Genomic DNA, 18,013 nt, shown 5'->3' on the forward strand with positions numbered 1-18,013 from the left:
TGGTTTAGATAAAACACAGGAAATAAACAAAATTAAGATTCTAAACCGGGTTCAGATTTACAAAACTAAACCAATAGGGAACACTACATGTAAGTACAAACAATTTTTTGGTTCAGATAAAACCAGAGTGTGCCAAGAAATTCCGATGCCATAGGCGAAAAATGTGATTTATAAAAGTTCACAGTTCTAAAAAGCGCTATTTAAACGGTATAGTGTATTGTTGTTAATAAAACAAAATATAATTTTGGTAATGATAAAAAGTTAAGATAAATATAAATGTAGAATCTAATATATAAATAATTAATAAAATTGGACAAAGATGAGTAACAAAGAAAAAGTTGAGAAGTGAATAATAAAATATAATGACATAGAAAAAAATTACCGATACAAATTGACTTATTATCTTATTTGTGGACATGTTAGATTCATTGTATGTAGTGATTTGTTACACTACTTTCTTTTATTATTGGAATTAACCTTCTAATTTTTTTTTTTTCAATTTTTCAATGATGTATATCATAACTGATTTTTCAAATTTTTACAAAGTGTGATGTCGTAGACTGAGTGTTTCTATAAGAAATAAACATTCCAAACCGAGTTTAGATTTACAATACTAAACCGATAGGGAACAATACATGTACAAAAAGTACAAACAATTTTTTGGTTCAAATAAAACATAAAACAGAGACAATAAACAGAATTAATATTCTCAACCGGGTTCAAATCTAAACAGATTGAGAATTTTTACAAAAAAAGTAACAAACAATTTTTGGTCAGATACTAAAAGAGTAATTAACCAACGATCAACAGACTCCCTCTTTCAAAGTCGAACTCCAAGCAGTTTTGCAAGCAGATAATGGAAGAAAAACGCCGCGGGAGATGTCACCACCAACGTCTAGAGATCGGAAGAAGAGCGCTGCCAGAGATGTCAACACCTACGTCTTTTTTTTTTGTTTTTAATCTTTCTTTCTTTTTTGCTACACCTTCGTGTGATTTGATGAAACAGAGGGGGAACCAATGTAAGGTTTTCATTTGTTGGATTTCTTGATAGGTACTACTTAGCTTGTTGAGCAAGTCTTTAGTGTTTGACTATTGACTTATCATTTTGCTTATCTGTTATTGTGTCAATGTTGAGTCCTGAAAATGCTCATTTTTTCTCATCAAAGAGAGAGAGAGTACGTAGTATCAAAGTGCAAGATTCTGTGAAAGAGTTTTGTTCAGTTTTGGTGGTTTACTGACTTACTGTACTTTCTGTCTTTCTCCATTCAAAAGCATAACTAATATCAAAATAAATAATAAAATAAAGAAAAAGCCTGGGAGGAAATAAAAAAGCCTTAAATGTACAAAAGTAACAAAATATATAAAAAAAACATCTTGCATTGAGGAAAGATTCTTAGTGAATTTTTGGAAAACACGAAAATCATACTGTTAAAAAAAAAGATATCAAAGATGGTCTACTTCAAAGACAACAAACCTCAGTGTATGGAGTTAACCACATTTGATGATTGTGTGTGTACTTAAAAAGAAAAGATACTGATTCATTTATTTTTAGCCAAATTCAAACTAAAACGCAACCTTCCATTACAGTGATTGCTTTGCCTCTCAGCAGAACCCTCTGCTTCTCTTTGTCCAGATGAACCTTCACAGTTCCGCCTCTGCTTGAAGCCTAAACACAATTTTAAAATTTCCAAATCTTTCTTCAGGAACTAAGATCAATAGTGGTCTCAAAAGCCTGTGCAAAGAGAGAGAGAGAGAACCTGGTAGGCCAAGAAATCACACTTGTTCATCTTGAGGTTCCAGTAATGTGCTAAGGCACAATGCGCACTTCCAGTAACAGGGTCCTTTTTAAGTAAAAGAAAAAGCAAAAAGAGCTGCTAGGTCATGTTTTCTTTTGCTGCTTCGATCACTCGCTCTTAAAAGTCTAAAGACTGTATGGGTATAATTACCTCATTGACCCCTAATCTGGGGGCAAAGTAGCGGCTACAGAAATCAAATGTAGAACCTGGAGAAGCAGCGGCAGTCACCATCATTCCTTCACAAGGGCATTTCGATATCTCATCTAGTCTTGGCTGCAAGTCAACGACTGACTCCCATGATGAAAGCACAAGCTGCAAATAATCCAAAAGAAAGATGATTTGGTTCAATGGCGCCAGCCGTAGCAAGAATGGAAAAAAAAAATTGGAAACAGATGCTGTGAATATTACGAGGATGTCTTTCTCTGTGGCTTTAACATCAACAATGGTAGCACCATTCATGGCTTTGGAGAACAAAGAGAGATCATCATCAACGTAGTTGACTTGGAAAGTTGGGACAACAGGGAAATCCAATTCGATGGAGAAGGTTGGTGGTGATTCCTCTTCATCATCATCATTTTTGAGCTGTTTAGTAGCTGTTAGAATCCCTGATCTTGTGGCGAACTCAACTGTTTCCGAACCAATCAAACCAGTTGAGAAGAGAACATGAGCAGATGCTAACGTTGCATGACCACACAGATCCACCTGCAACAACCACAAAAGAGAGAGAGAGTCTCAAGATCTACCAATGGTGTCAATTCAAAGTTAACTCTCAAACAAAAACAAAAAAAAAAGTCAACCGAACAATCTGAAAGCAAAAAGAAACTGTAGCATCGAGCGATTAAAGTAGCGGACCTCAGCGACTGGAGTAAACCACACCGAGTTCAACATCTCCGAGACTTGTTTCCTTACTCCCATCACCACCGTCTCCGGCGATGCTTTCCCTCCGAGACTGAAGCCACGCGTCGTCTCTCTCGTTACCGTCGTCAAGAAAGCATACAGCAGCTGGGTTCCCTTTGAAGGCGGATTCAGCGAATGCATCAACGATAAAGTACTTGACTCTCTTTTTCTCGGCCGCCATTTTTGTTGTTTGACTGTTAGGTTGAAGTCACCAAAAATAGGAATTAGAGAGATAGAGATGAGATAAGGAAGAAATAAGATAGAGATAAGGGATAAAGACCTATGCGGCCAGATGATATTAAGTTGATTAATAGAAAATCATAAGATAAGGAAATCCTACAGTGGACCTCCTCTATAAATACAAGCTTACAGAATACAGTACAAATTGAGAGAATACAATACAAGCTTACAGAATACCACACCAGGTAGGGGAAGTAGCAAAGCCAGAGAGAGAGAGAGAGAGAGAGAGAGAGAGAGAGAGAGAGAGAGAGAGAGTCTTTTCGATATTTTTGCTGCATACAGAGCCTTTTCAAATTGAGGCCTATGCAGCTTTTCTTTTATTCATATAAAATTACAGAGTTACAAAGGCGTGTTACCAAGCTCCTTCCTTTGACATCCTAAGGAAATGGGCAAGGCTGATGCTCGGTTTCTCGCCTGAATTCCCGATATTTTTCCATTTGATGCTTGTTGTCTTCATTGCTATCCTTCCTATTTGTTCTGTTGCAGTTGTTGATACCAAATTATGGTACTGCTCCAAAGAAAAAGAGTTAGTTTGTTTCAGTTGTTACTCTCTACATCTTTATCCCACATTTTAACAGAACATATGTAGCTCAAAAATATGTCGTGGCTCATCATACCTCACAAACCCCGTGCAAAAGCAATCTATGGAATGGGTCTTGAACCTTGAGATCAAGGACATCTCCTTCACCACCTTCCTCGATGAAATGACTTAGACAGTTCTGTAGAAAATAACAATTAACAATTCTGAAGTCTAGAGAGCAAAAGGTCTAAAGTTTCATGTACGGCTTAAATTGTCATCTCTGATGAATCTATATATACCTCATATCCCTCGATTAGTTCTGGTAAAAAGCTACGTCGAAGAGCATCTCTTGTCCTACAGTCTATTCTTCGCCAAGCATTCAAGACAGCGGTTTTATCAGCATCCATTTGACCTCTCTGCCTCACGGATGACCGATTCAAGGAATCCATGATATTGGCCTGACAAAAACACAGATTTTAGCTATATAATTAAGTCTTATACCAAGTATGTATAACAAGTCATATTATTTTCAGATCATTTATTACAATAACTTCTACTTCTTCTGAGACTCAGACCCAAAAGACAGCTAAATTTACCTCCTTGTCCATGTCTATGCTTCTAAATTTGTCCCATTCTCCAACATTAGTCAAAGAAAAGGCAGAGGGTGGCACATCATCACCTGTTGAGAGCATACGTAGAGTCAGTGAAATCTAACACGGAACGGATTAAGAAAACATGGCTAATCCTAAGTACATGAGAAATAAATACAGGAAGAGTAGTAAACTTTTGATGGAATGTAACATTATTACCCCACGGTGGTGGAGCAAACAAGCCTCTGATTTCTTGGGCATCCAAACGAGGAACAAGTTCCATCAGAATACGATCATTTAACCACCTCCGAGATCGCCGGTTGCTAACCTGCATTATCAATAAAAACTCATCTTGATCTCTTTTCTCATATAACCAACCAATCTTTGAATGAAGAATGCAGAACAATCACATATCTCAAGTACTGCATTAATAAGAGAATACCAAAATGATAACAGGATGAAAAACAAATGGCTGTACAACACAATGGACAACATTTCCCAGCAAATTGAATGAGAGAATCAAAAGAATGGAGGATGACACTCACTTGTCCTGTGAGGCTCTCAAGGGCCTCAATTTTCTTCTCAAGCGAGAGGCCACGAGAAGCAGAAGTATCTCCTGCACGTAAACCCCCTAAGCAATTCATTCCCAAGAAACAAATAAAAAAAACAATTCCCTATATAAATCAGAAACCCTAATTCCCTCAATACAGAAAGTTTTCGAATTTAAAGGAAATGGTACCAAAACACGGGCCTATCTCACTCACCGATTATCCCATTCCATCTGCTTAGAAAAAAGTTGAGCACTTTTGAATTTTACCTCTATGGGGATCAATAAGAAGGCTCTCATCTCGCCGCATGACATTGGTAGCCGCCATGATTCAACAAATTGGGGATATATGAGGAACTCGGCTAATTTGAACTGAAAAAAAAAAAACGAGCCACGAGACGCTTCTCTTTCAAAGGAAGACTCTTTCTCTTTCACGACAGGATTCGAAGGTGTAATTGCGGTTACGCGACAAGGCAAGCCACCACGAGAATGAACGGAGACGAAGGAAGCAAACGATTTGTGAATTCCAAGATTTTCAGACGCAAATACGTATCAAATCAATTCAGAGCCATGGAATATGCCGGAATTTTGATATTTCAAACCCGACCCGACCCGACAAGGACTGGACTAAAATTAATTTCGGTTTAACTAGTATACCACCGGTTTCTTACAAAACTCCAGTAAATAAAATAAATTAACCAAGTGAAGGAAGAAAAAACGGATTAAACGGTAATTAATTTGGTAATATGAATCTCTCTCTATATATGATGATGCTATACAAAAACGTATCTAGCATTCTCCTCCGTAAAAAAAAATTCGTGAAATTTACAAACTCGAGAGGTTTCTTCTGGTCTTTTTCCTATTCAAGTGTATTGGATGGGTCGATTCTGATAACGAGAGACTCCTGTTGTAGATCCGGTGGTGGTTCTGCGATGGGGAGCACAGAAGCGTCGTCATTCTTCTTCCCATCTAAATCAATGCCATTATCAGCCAATGCTTTGTCCAAGGATGACTTCGCCACTCTTGTTATGCATATTATCAGGATTACTGCACCCACATCATTCAAAATCCACACACACAAAAAAAAACCGGGTTACTTATCCACTGGCCTAAACACAGACCACACAGAGTGTCATTCCAATGTTAACAACGAAGTGATAACAGAACAGACTTACCAGCTAGAGCAGCGCAAACCATCATAATTACCTGCATCCACAAGTGACCATGCCGAAGGAGGAGCAATTAGATTAATAGTGCAAGGGGACAGATATAGTTCAACGCAATAAAACCGCAGCTATTAATTCATCATATACATGCAGATGCAACACTATCGCAATGTTAATCCTTACATATAGGAGGATGCTTCGGCTTTTGTTAAGAAATCATCATCCTCAGCATATTTTAGCAAAATTCTCAACATTTCAGATCCCAGAAAGGCATATAATACTATGGAAAATAAGCAACTCCACATTATAATGTGGGATAGACACCAAGATGTTTTCAACAAATCTCATAAGATAAGACCTAATTTAAACTGCATTTCGGACAAGCTGTTATTTTTCTTACAATAAGAACTTTACCCCTAGTGTTCTCAATATAAATCACAAGTAACCATGCACTACAGCAGAGACGCACAGGAATATCTTCACGCAAGCTGATCTACGACAATTTCCAATCTAGTAGTCAATTGGAAGTAAAAATGAGCGAAAACTTACCCAACGAAATACTGACACCTCATGCCATCCATGTGTAATATCAGAAAGATCTTTAAGAGTAGTTCCAACATAAACTAGCGCAAACGTAATGGGCTGTTACATCAAAACAGTTCAGAATATTAGGTACTACTGTTACGGATAATATTAGCAATCAGCACTTTTACATGGATGCTAATTTAAAAACAAGTTCAAGTTGTTTTCTCAGTTTCTCCCCTTTAGTGTCAATCTATGAATTGTGTATATACCAACACTCCATTTGAATGAGCCAAAACCACAATTACTGATCCCCAAGAATATACTAGTTCTTGGGTGTAAAACAAAGATCTAAGCGATTGGCTCTTCTTCCACCACTATCAAAGTATAAAGGCAACATACAAACGAATTTTAAAGAAATGTCAGTACCATCATTCCCAACCAAGTGGCCAGCATGTATTCCCCTAAGCGAACAGGGGTTACAGATAGGAGGTAATTCAACATATTGAAGGGCAGTATGGGGACAACGCGTAGCAGCAAGACTATCTGTAAAGTAAGAAAATACCAACATGTAGTTAGTAGTCAATCAATTACATGTAGACAGAACTTTGAGGTCCTTTTCCATACTGTTGGTCCCAGCTCTAACTTCTAGGAAGAAAAACGAACTGTCAATTAATCGAGAGACTGCTACTAGATTGTCATACCTTGAAGCCAGATTTCTGAATTGCGACGGAAACAGCTTGAAACTTAGGGTAATGCTTTATCTTTGAGGTGACATAAGATCTACCAATCTGCATGATACCAGAAAAACAAAAGATAAATCATTAGCAACAGTGAGATAGCCAAGAATGTCACACTTGGTTAAATTGCCTGGTTGTGAAGATGCACAAAAACAGGAATCAGTCACTTCTGTAGTTAGTTAGAACAAGCAACACCATTGCAAACGAATTTATACTAAAACACACCATATCAAACAGCCATACCGTTCTACCAAGCAGAAACGCCGCTGTTGCACCTAATGTAGCTCCAAGAGAGTCGGCTACAAATCCTACTGGAAGGCCAAAAAGATAACCACCACCTAGCTGCAGAGAGAAAATTAAGAACAGGGATTAAAATTCCTAGTATTTTACCTTGTAATGAAAAATTATGAACAAACATCTTCGAAAAGCACTCTAGATGTCACTACATAGTTATAAATGCACACATACCGTGAGTACAGAAGCAGGAACCGCTACAATTGTGAGAGGAATATAAGCCAAAGCCCTGCAAATTTCAAGGATGTAGAAAAGGCTTACCAAAAGATTATATAAGGGCACCAGGAAACAATAGCAAAATAAACCAATATAAGTGTGGTAGAAACTAGAGTATGAAACCAAAACAAGCATGGAACAAAACTTACAATGCAAGTGGACCAAAAGGTCCAAGATCTTCCTTAATCCATAACAAGAAGTCCTTCAATTTCTGCAGAAAGGGAACATAACAATGATTCTAAATCACATACAAATTACCATTCGCCTGATCTATTACCAAGTCTAGCAAATTTCTTGATTAATTTCATAAGCAAATCAAAGACCTCTCACTTAGCTAAAACTACTGATCTTCACAAAAAGTGAATAATATAGTGTCGAAGTGTACACAATATAGCTACCGAGTACACAATATCGCTACCGAGCAACACTATTTCCAAACAGAGATATAGTGATCTAGCGAGTTCCAGCAGTACTCCGCTCTGTAAATATCCAAGCATAGAAGATACTATCGTTGCTAACATTATCACTAAAGCTACCAATACAAATGAGAGGGAGAGAGAAATTGCCTGTTCGACAGGGAGAAAAGTGAAGGCGGTGATAATAACAACAAGGAGGAGCAGAGAGATTGCGATTCGAAAAGTGGATGGAGAGAATGATATCGCCGCCACATACAAGGATCTGAGCCGACGGCGCCACCAAGGGCTCGAATGATCATCCTCTGCACCGTCGTAGCCATATTGACCTCCATTAATACAAGCTCCTGGCTTCAGCCACGGCCTCGCCCTTAGGCCCTCCACTTTCGCCAGATTTTTTGTTTACCTCACTAAAACGAAATCGTGCTTCTTCTCGCCGCTTTAGACTTCGCCGACGATTCCGGAGATATGCTTTAGCAGACGCGTCGCCTCTCTCTCCTGCGATTGGGAAAATGAAACATGCGATTGAGAGAGAGAGAGAGAGGGGTGTCGCGGAAATGGATAGAGAGAGATTGCAGAGATGGAGAAGCTTGTGCTTCAATTCTTCGATTTCACTGTTCTTCGATCTTGAGATTTTCTGTTGCGTCTCTCTCGTTCCGCTTTCACTGTAAAAAGAAAAAAAAATCTTTTTTTTTTCCGCGTAAACTCTTTTTGGGCCATTAATTGTCCAAATAATTGAGCTAATAGTTGGGCCCTTAAGGCCCATACAAAGCAAATCAAAAATTTACTAAGATATTAGTACTGGTTTACACACTTAAATAAAATAAAAACCATCTAGGATTACAGTAATTATTTATCTCATTCACGTTGACCATAAGTGATCTTTAGTGTTACAACTTGCGTTGGGCAGGATAAAATAGTGTAGCTTTTCAAGATTTGATCTTTTGGGTTCTCTCGTTTTAGTTTAGGAAAAAACAAAATTAGGAATGTAATATTATTATTCGAATTTGTTTTCTCTTTTGTCGATAAAACGATAGCTTTTGTCACTTGTAAATATTTTTTCCTAACGGTAAAAAAATACATTCGATAATCTCGAGAATGAGGTAATTAAGATGTATCTTTCTCGAGCGTTAAAACCGGTTAATAAGAACGATAGCTCGCTCGCTCACTCGGTACTTCATAATTATCACGTGTCGCAAGAAAGAAGTATCAAAAAAGGAAAAATAAAATAACACATGACTAAAAAAAAATACTAGTATTTGAGAACGGAAAAAAGGAAAAAAAACGCATGTTGGATGCTGACGTGTCAAGTGGTCCATGTATCCCCGTATCAAAAAGCCCTTTTCATCGTCTTCACACTCTTCTTCACAACCAAAACCTTACCTTTCACATCACATCACAACACAACACAACACGCTCTCTCTCTCTCTAGCTAGCTCCGTCGCTGTTTTTTGTCTCTCTTCAAGCGACCTAATCGAAGCGTGGCAATGGTTGTTCTGAGCACTTTGGCGTTGGTGAGAGCCGCTTACTCGCTGAACAGTTTCGTCTTTGAAGCGGAAGACATCCGATTCGGTTCGCCGTGGTGGTTCGTAGTCGTCGGTGTGGCGTGTTTCCTCGTTCTCTTCGCTGGAATAATGTCGGGACTCACGCTTGGTCTAATGTCCCTTGGTCTCGTTGAGCTTGAGATTCTCCAGCAGAGTGGTTCCTCCGCCGAGAAAAAACAGGCCGGTACGGCTCTATAATATTTGTTTTCCCCCTTGATCAGAACTGCCGATATCTATGTAATTATTTGATCTGTCGTTAGCACAAAGTTACATACTTGACTTACTAGCTAATTAATTATGCCATTGGCAGCTGCTATTTTGCCTGTGGTTAAGAAGCAGCACCAACTTCTTGTGACTCTACTTCTATGCAATGCAGCTGCCATGGAGGTAATTTGTTACCCCTGATTTACAACGATACATTGCACCTCAGAATTAAGTGAATTTTACCTTTTTAATTTCAGGCTCTTCCTATATGCCTGGATAAGATATTCCATCCTTTCGTGGCTGTTTTACTTTCAGTTACTTTTGTTCTTGCTTTTGGAGAGGTAACTTTCTTTACATATCGATCGTCTTGGTATATCAGTTAGTGATATATTCTCTACTTTCCAATCATCTGATTGTAATTAGAAATTTCTTACTAGATAATTCCGCAAGCTATATGCTCCAGATACGGCCTTGCTGTTGGCGCTAATTTTTTGTGGCTGGTTCGCATTTTGATGATTGTCTGCTATCCCATTGCTTACCCTATCGGAAAGGTGATATTTTCGTTATCAGTTAACCTTAGTGTTTCCTTTTTGTTTGACTAGTTTGCTACAATAATCAATTAAGTTATGTTAACAACTTACAACTATGGAACAATGGGAGATTTGTTGTAAAATCTAGCAATGTCTTTTAAGAAGTGGTGGTACTTGTTACAGCTAACTGCATTGATTGTATCATCAACACAAGTTGATACATTTATTTATTATGTCAGAGTGGTATGCAGCTGTAGTATGTTTGTTTACTTACTTTTATCAACGTTTTATATGCCTCAGGTTCTTGATGCTGTTATTGGGCATAATGACACACTATTTAGGCGAGCTCAGCTGAAAGCCCTTGTCTCAATTCACAGCCAGGAGGTACTTTCTCTTTTTGATTAAACTAGACAAATCCAAAACAGGAAAGGACAGATATATGACGCTCTAACCTTGTCTGTTTTGTGAAGTAGTTAATTAAGTTACTTGATTTTCATAAGTATTTCTGTTTCCAGCTCTTATTGACATGCTATTTCTCTCCAACGTAGGCTGGTAAGGGAGGTGAACTGACACACGAGGAAACAATGATTATAAGCGGAGCCTTGGATTTGAGCCAGAAGGTATGTATCTGAATTAGCGCCTACTTTATCTGAAACCAGTTATGTTGTGTTTGAAGTGATTTGCTTATTATGCCTCATTGATCCAGATTTAGACTCTTCACCTCCATGAAAATTTGTTACTTCCAATGATCTAATTCATGTGCTTTCATGTACTGGAAGTTCAGACTGCTGAGGAAGCAATGACGCCAATTGAATCAACATTTTCGCTAGATGTAAATACAAAGTTAGACTGGTGAGTTAAGGTTAGAGTTGACCTTTTTTCAAAGATTTGATTTCTCCATCTGTCTTGTTAATTGCTATACAGAGTAGTAGAGTGTAAGTTGTAGTCCTTGGTATATCTGCTTAGTAATAGCGCATGGTGGTTTGATATCGTGAGTTTTCCACCTTGTGAATTTAGGGAAACAGTTGGAAAAATACTTTCGCGAGGTCATAGCCGAATCCCGGTCTACTTGGGGAATCCGAAAAATATCATTGGGCTTCTATTGGTAATCCTGTCAAACTTTTGCATTGCTTCATCGTACTGAACCCTATTAGGTTTACTTATTTCTCTATGTATCTGCCGCTGTTTACTAGGTTAAGAGTCTTCTCACTGTACGAGCTGAGACAGAGGCACCTGTAAGTTCGGTTTCCATCAGGAAGATCCCAAGGTATCTTTTCTTCCCTGAGCTTGGCTTGACCTACTCATCATATATTCATATGTTTCCATATGAAAATAAGTATAAAGTATTGCCATGCATTGCCTCTCCAGGGTTCCATCAGACATGCCATTGTACGATATCCTCAATGAATTTCAAAAGGGAAGCAGTCACATGGCTGCAGTTGTCAAAGTTAAAGACAAAGATAAAAAGAACAACATGCAGTTGCTGAGTAATGTCGAAACACCTAAAGAATATATGAAGTTTTACCAGAGTAGTAATCTAACGACTCCTTTGCTGAAGCATGAATCCCATGATGTTGTTGTTGATGTTGATAATGTACCAAAGCATGTGAAAAACAGGGGAAGAAATTTCCAACAGAACGGTATTGTGACAAGAGACTTACCGTGTTTGTTGGAAGATAACGAGGATGCAGAAGTGATTGGCATCATCACCTTAGAGGATGTCTTTGAAGAACTTCTACAAGTATGATTTTATACTTTAAAAAAAAAATATTTTTCCTTCTGTGATTTGGTCCTCTGCGCGTGTTAATCATCACTGTTACTTCGAAAATCTCTCTGTTACACATATTTTTCCGTATGCGTTTAACTTAAGAAGCTTTCCTTTGGTGATTAACTGAAAATGCAGGCAGAAATCGTAGATGAAACTGATGTTTACATTGACGTACATAAAAGGTATTGTTGTGGTATTACTTCTGAGTCACTTCCTCTATTACTTACAAAAGGTTCACTACAAAGCAAAAATGCATCATATTTTGCCATAATTTCAGGATACGTGTGGCGGCGGCTGCAGCAGCTGCTGTATCATCCATAACACGTTCTTCACCAGCGGTAAGCAAGCAACATTTGTGATCAAATCATCGGAATCTTAGTGAATCAAAATTGAAAACTTATGGGGGATTAACGACCCTTGTGTGTGGCATAGGAGGTTCAAAGCAAGGTAGGACAAACCGTGAAGAAAAAGCTTGTTGGGAGAGAAGCTCGCAGTACAAAAAATTACACAACAAAAGTCACGGAGCCTCTTTTCGCGGAATCAGATAGATAGTGTATAGCTTCTATTGCTAATTTAAGGTTGAAGGTTCAACGTCATGTCTCTTAGGACTTACTTTGTTGTATGTTGTGTGTGTCAATACGAAGTTGGAATAAGAAAAGTAAAGAGTTTTGTATCTTTCTAAATCAATAGAATGGTACATACCGGTTTGATCAGCTTTAACGGAATGAAGTTATGGCCACTTAAGTTAAAGTATGGTGACAAACAATTGACAAAGTAAAGGGTCCTAAATAAATTGACACGTCGTTTAAGCAATGCATATGAGTAATCCATTCTCTGATAATATGTTTACTTCTTTATTGGATTGCTGATTTGAGTTTATCTTTTAATCGACCAAGATCTTTGTGTTATACAGTCAATGATTTTAAGAAATTAATTGAAGTTTATGTTATTAAGCAAACATTTTTCAGAAAAAAAAAAATCCTAAGAACAAATCCAGGAGTATGTAAGACTTGGACAATAAGCAGCATACTCAGCTCTCATCACAACTGGCTTTTGGCGAGACTGTGGTTTTCGCCTTCTTCAACATACTCATTGATTGCATGACACAAAATCTTGACAACATATTCCTACTAAAATTTTGGCGAGACTGTAGTTGGAATATGTTGTCAAATAAGCAGCATACTCAGCTCTCATCAAGATTTTTGCCTTCTTCAACATAAAATAAAATAAATCTATTAAAACCAACAAATCGACGGAAATAATTATAAATCAACAAAAAATAAAAAATAACAGTATCAAAATATCCACAAATAAATGAAGAAAACAAATATAAGTCACTATTTTAGATAAAAGACAATAAAAAGTAAATTTAGTTGACGAAAACTATTTTGTCTAAATCACTCTTTTAGTTCAAAGCAAGGTAGGATAGGACAATGATTCATTTTAGTTGTGGATTAGATTGATGATTTTGTGAATCTTGTGTAAAATTATAATTGAAATTAAGTCAATATTTTCAGTAAGAAAAATAAAAAAAATCTGTGTAATTTAATTTAACAAGTAAAATAAAAGCTAAAAATATTATTAATGAAAAATATCAAAAGACAAAGAGTTTAAATCTGATTATCTGGAAATCTATATTTTAAAATTAAAGTGAGGTTAATGCTGTAGTACATAAATGAACACAAACTAAAACAGTTAATAATAGTTTAAAAATTGAAGGATTAGACAAAAAAAAAAAAAAAAAAAAAAATCACAAGAGTGAGTTCAACGCTATTTGACAATTCGTTGTCGTACTCTCTCGCTCTCTCTCTGCGCCGTATTATCTCCCTCATTCTCGACGAACATTGCCGGCGGTAAGCTTCGTCCATCTCCCTCTTCTAGTGATCTTAAAAGTACAGAGAGATTTAATTAACCTAGCTTAGTTGGGTTCTACTTGTTACTTGGAATTGAGTTGATCCCTCTGACGTATAAACCCTAATTTCGTGGTCCTTGTGAAGTTTTTTTTTCTTTTTCTCATCTCTCCTAAACTTTTATTAGTTACTTATTCGGCGATTGATCGATCTGTTCTAAGTTTATCCTCTGTATCAATGCAGATTTTGTAACAAACACGAAGCTAGTACTGGTTCTTCGGCTGGGTCCATGGATAAATCAGGCCCGGTACAGAAAACCGTTGTGATCCAGCCATTTGTCAAGTAACTCTCTTCTATCACATATATGTTCACACACTTTTTTTTTGTGTGTGTGTGTCTAAAATCCTCACATATATGTTCAAATAGTGCCATTACCAACTATATCCTATGTATGTTGCTTTACATTATTTAGGTTGGTGAGGCTTGTAGCGAGAGCTTTCTATGATGATTATACTACGAAAAGCGATAATCAGCAGAAATCTGCAAAGAGTGACAACCGAGGGATTGCCGCTGTGGTGCTTGATGCGCTGACCAGGTTTGTGTGCTTCTCTTCAATTTGTTTTTTTGTATCCAAGAGGCTGTTAGGTGTGTAACTGGCTCACATCTCCCTGTCACCTGGGGTTTAAGGATATTTGCTTGGATTAACCTTTTTAACTTGATCAGGGGTATGTTTAAGGTTGACATTGCTTAGATTTGGCTATTTAAACCCCGGTGTGTTTTCACAGACTTTTAATTTCTGGTATTTCTTTTGTTCTTTGTCTGCTAGGCGGCAATGGGTTAGAGAAGAAGACTTGGCAAAAGATTTGCAGTTGCACGCCAAGCAACTTCGAAAAATTATAAGACTCTTTGAAGAACAAAAATTGATTATGCGTGACCACCGGAAAGAGGTTTCTGCAGATACTATCTTCTTTCAGATTGTTTATCTAGTAGTCTTTTCTTTACACAACAAGCCTCAGCTTTCAACGCAACCACTCTTCCTAGTTGTAGGATAAGTAGCATATTGTCATAGAATATCTAGATTATAACACTGATTGAAAAACACGAGTGTGAGAAAAATGATTGATTGGCTACTTTTTTTTTCTTTTTTTTTTTGTGTGTGTTTCTTCTCTTGACCTGTAGGGTTGATATTCATGCATTCCTATTAAATTTGTTTCTCCCTTGTCGAACTTGTTCCACCACGTGTTCTATTTGGTTCGATTGTTTTGCTTGTCTTTAATCCCTTAACATTTCTTTCCTTTTCTACTTTATTGATTCACAATCTTTTCAATAGACTGCAAAGGGTGTAAAGATGTATAGTGCTGCAGTGGCTGCCACAAGTGATGGCCGAGCGGAGGACAAAGTTAAGCTCCACACCCACTCGTATTGTTGTCTCGATTATGCTCAGGTATGCTTCTTGTCCCCAAATTTTTATCATTCAGTTTGCTGTACTTTGTTAAAATTGTCTCTAATTAAACTTCCCCTGTACTTTGTTAAACTTGCACTTTTTCTTTTCTTACAGATATCTGATGTTGTTCGTTGTAAACTGCACCGGATGAAAAAAAAGCTCAAAGATGAGCTAGAAGATAAGAATACTGTTCAGGAGTATGGCTGTCCTAACTGCCAAAGGAAGTAAAGTCCATTACTCTTTATGTTCTTATAATCTATTTACATTTATGAGTGGTATTATGTTCACGAAAACTGAATAGTTTTTTTTTATTTCTGGTTTAGATATAATGCGCTGGATGCTCTGAGATTAATTTCCATGCTAGACGATTCTTTTCATTGTGAAAACTGCAATAGTGAACTTGTTGTCGAGTGTAACAAGCTAACTTCCGAAGAAGTAGTAGATGGAGATGATAATGGAAGGAGACGGCGCCGGGAAAAACTAAAAGATATGCTTCAGAAGTTAGAGGTCTGTCTTTATTGTTTTAGCGGTTCAGTTCAATTTTCTATAAAATTTTATAAAGCTTCAGTGAAGCGTTGCATCGTTCCATATTCATGATGACACCAGAATGATGATCTTGATTTAGAATTTTTATTTCGGGAGATCGGATCTTAAATTACCAATGCTTGAGAAATAAGGAGTCCATAGCTGTATTTTAATTAATGTCTCCTTGGGGGTTGGTGTTATGTTCATAATTACTTCTGATAAGAAAATGATAATATTTGCTTTTGCAACAATCTCTATATTCTATGTTAAGAATTGAGTATTGTTTCCCAGTGCAATCTTCTTTTCATCGTAACTCTTTTTTTGTTTTTAGAATAAAGGTCTGCACTTTTACTTTAGCCATGCTGGTATACTAGCTCATCTTCGACATCATCTCATATTTACTTTTAAGTTAACAGTTGAAATTTGTCTGTGTGATATACGGTTCTGTTTTTAGCGATTAGTTCTGCTTAAATCCTTGATTGTGTTTTCTCTTATTCTGGCGTTAGTTATGTTGTTTGTGAGTGACACAATTTGAGTATCAAGTGCAGGCTCAAATGAAACCTCTGGTGGATCAATTAGACAGAATAAAAGATCTACCTATTCCTGAATTTGGATCTTTTCTGGCATGGGAGGCTCGTGCAGCTATGGCTGCTCGCGCAAATGGTGATCTTAACCCTAATGATCCTTTGAGGTCACAGGGTGGGTATGGTTCAACACCAATGCCATTTCTCGGAGAGACAAAGGTGATCATTAGTTACACTTTTCAATGTTTATAAAAGTGTAATGTTATAATGCAAGATGAGGCAGTGGTATTGTAATGAAATTTTCACTTTGTTTCTTCAGCCAGTTAATGTTTATGCATCCCTGCATTTTTTCCTCTTTCATTGTGGTTAGTTGATTTCTAAAATCTTTCATGGTTAGGTTGAGGTTAACCTTGGCGACGGGAACGAGGATGTTAAATCTAAAGGTGGAGATTCCAGTCTGAAAGTCTTGCCTCCATGGATGATTAAGCAAGGAATGAATCTGACTGAGGAACAAAGAGGTGAAATGAGACAAGAAGCAAAGGTTGATGGTGGTGCAGGAGGAGCAGCTAAACTTTCTGATGACAAGAAATCGGCCGTTGGAAATGGCGATGAAAAGGATATAAAGGTGTGCTTTTGGGGACAAATTCTTTGTGCCTATTTAGATTTCCACAGTAGCATCTTTTGGATTGTGTTTCCACAATTCTGATACAGTATTTTCATTTTGCTTCAGGATGAATATCTCAAAGCTTACTACGCCGAGCTGCTGAAGCAGCAAGAGCTTGCTGCAAGGCTCAATCAACAAGAATCCGCTGGTGAATTAACTCCTGATATTCAATTGGGTACTACATCCCCAGGTCGCGAGGTTGGTAAGAAGTCCAAACGTGAAGAGGACGATGTTGAATGGGAAGAAGAGGCTCCTGTTGCAGGTCAGTATGAGTTTTAATACCTCATTTCCAATTAGCTTATTAGCTGATCATATGAAACGATGCATTAGCTAGTTATAAGGAACCTTGATAAGTTAAAGGCATGGTGTATAAAGTTTATGATATGCTTAATATGGTAACTTAACAATGTTACACACTTGGTGCAGCTAATGGAAACTACAAGGTGGACTTGAATGTGGAAGCAGAAGCCTCGGGTGGTGAAGAAGAAGAGGAAGATGATGTCGACTGGGAAGAAGGCTGACATCAACCATTGATCTCGACTGTGAATTCTCTCATGTACACACTATAAGAGTTAACTTTTTGGGAATCTCATCATCGACACCAAACTCCTCAATTTGTACTTCCCGAAGCAGACGAAAGATTGAGGCATCTCTGAAACAAATGTGGGTGGATTGAGATTCCATTTGGCAATGTTTTGTTTTATATTGGGGTTTCTCTTATAATATGTTCAAAAAGTGGTGATAGTTATGTAATTTAGATTACGGATAAGGTCTAGTGAAGTCATATAAGGAATCTTGTTGTTGTTTAAAGTCCTCATATCTCGGTGTTTTTATTTGAGTAAGAAAAATATTACGAAGAATAATTTTAGTAAAAATCGTATTGATTGTATTATACGTTATGATTTAGTTTAATAGTACTGGCAACAGTTCTATTGAATATCCGATCAGAAGATCAAGAAAACAGAAACAATTTTTGTTGTTTACTTAACAAGAGTATTTTTAAAAAAAAATCTTTTAAA

General features: G+C 37.2%; 4 protein-coding genes and 1 pseudogene across 7 annotated transcripts; 2 read left to right on the forward strand and 3 right to left on the reverse strand.

The window, feature by feature from the left end:
* Positions 1-1,314: 1,314 nt before the first annotated feature.
* On the reverse strand, positions 1,315-3,111 carry LOC104760548 (uncharacterized; annotated as a pseudogene). The gene is made up of 6 exons (XR_015594778.1): positions 2,974-3,111; positions 2,649-2,887; positions 2,205-2,498; positions 1,947-2,108; positions 1,758-1,841; positions 1,315-1,666 (listed from the first exon to the last, which is right to left on the reverse strand). The product of XR_015594778.1 is annotated as an uncharacterized LOC104760548 (transcript).
* On the reverse strand, positions 2,962-5,212 carry LOC104760537 (uncharacterized). The gene is made up of 7 exons (XM_010483478.3): positions 4,861-5,212; positions 4,589-4,659; positions 4,263-4,371; positions 4,050-4,132; positions 3,753-3,911; positions 3,551-3,652; positions 2,962-3,441 (listed from the first exon to the last, which is right to left on the reverse strand). The coding sequence occupies exons 1-7, from the start codon at positions 4,916-4,918 to the stop codon at positions 3,286-3,288; spliced, it is 738 nt and encodes a 245-aa protein (XP_010481780.2). The 5' UTR covers positions 4,919-5,212; the 3' UTR covers positions 2,962-3,285.
* An 81-nt stretch (positions 5,213-5,293) lies between these two features.
* LOC104778540 (uncharacterized) lies at positions 5,294-8,610 on the reverse strand. Its single transcript, XM_010502997.3, has 9 exons — positions 8,095-8,610; positions 7,678-7,739; positions 7,487-7,541; positions 7,262-7,360; positions 6,983-7,069; positions 6,708-6,824; positions 6,306-6,398; positions 5,766-5,796; positions 5,294-5,637 (listed from the first exon to the last, which is right to left on the reverse strand). The coding sequence occupies exons 6-9, from the start codon at positions 6,780-6,782 to the stop codon at positions 5,450-5,452; spliced, it is 387 nt and encodes a 128-aa protein (XP_010501299.3). The 5' UTR covers positions 6,783-6,824; positions 6,983-7,069; positions 7,262-7,360; positions 7,487-7,541; positions 7,678-7,739; positions 8,095-8,610; the 3' UTR covers positions 5,294-5,449.
* Positions 8,611-9,311: 701 nt separating this feature from the next.
* Positions 9,312-12,700, forward strand: LOC104760558 (putative DUF21 domain-containing protein At1g03270). 3 transcript variants are annotated; one of them, XM_010483499.2, is made up of 13 exons: positions 9,312-9,669; positions 9,796-9,872; positions 9,947-10,030; positions 10,127-10,240; positions 10,520-10,603; positions 10,768-10,839; positions 11,004-11,071; positions 11,237-11,324; positions 11,413-11,486; positions 11,588-11,960; positions 12,123-12,169; positions 12,265-12,325; positions 12,420-12,700. In XM_010483499.2, exons 1-13 carry the CDS (start codon positions 9,429-9,431, stop codon positions 12,537-12,539), a joined length of 1,503 nt encoding a protein of 500 aa, XP_010481801.2. In that variant the 5' UTR covers positions 9,312-9,428; the 3' UTR covers positions 12,540-12,700. The 3 variants fall into 3 exon arrangements, with proteins under 3 accessions (XP_010481801.2, XP_087363832.1, XP_087363831.1); XM_087507706.1 differs by having other exon boundaries at positions 9,317-9,669; positions 10,999-11,071; XM_087507705.1 differs by lacking the exons at positions 9,312-9,669; positions 9,796-9,872; positions 9,947-10,030; positions 10,127-10,240 and having other exon boundaries at positions 10,535-10,603; positions 10,926-11,071.
* Positions 12,701-13,684: 984 nt separating this feature from the next.
* On the forward strand, positions 13,685-17,931 carry LOC104760564 (uncharacterized). Its single transcript, XM_010483510.2, has 11 exons — positions 13,685-13,840; positions 14,081-14,179; positions 14,310-14,432; positions 14,664-14,784; positions 15,168-15,281; positions 15,396-15,505; positions 15,605-15,788; positions 16,355-16,549; positions 16,728-16,955; positions 17,061-17,256; positions 17,421-17,931. The coding sequence occupies exons 2-11, from the start codon at positions 14,127-14,129 to the stop codon at positions 17,513-17,515; spliced, it is 1,419 nt and encodes a 472-aa protein (XP_010481812.1). The 5' UTR covers positions 13,685-13,840; positions 14,081-14,126; the 3' UTR covers positions 17,516-17,931.
* Positions 17,932-18,013: the final 82 nt, after the last annotated feature.

This window comes from Camelina sativa, chromosome 3, assembly GCF_030686135.1.
Source record: "Camelina sativa cultivar CO46 ecotype springtype chromosome 3, ASM3068613v1".
Lineage (NCBI taxonomy): Eukaryota > Viridiplantae > Streptophyta > Magnoliopsida > Brassicales > Brassicaceae > Camelina > Camelina sativa.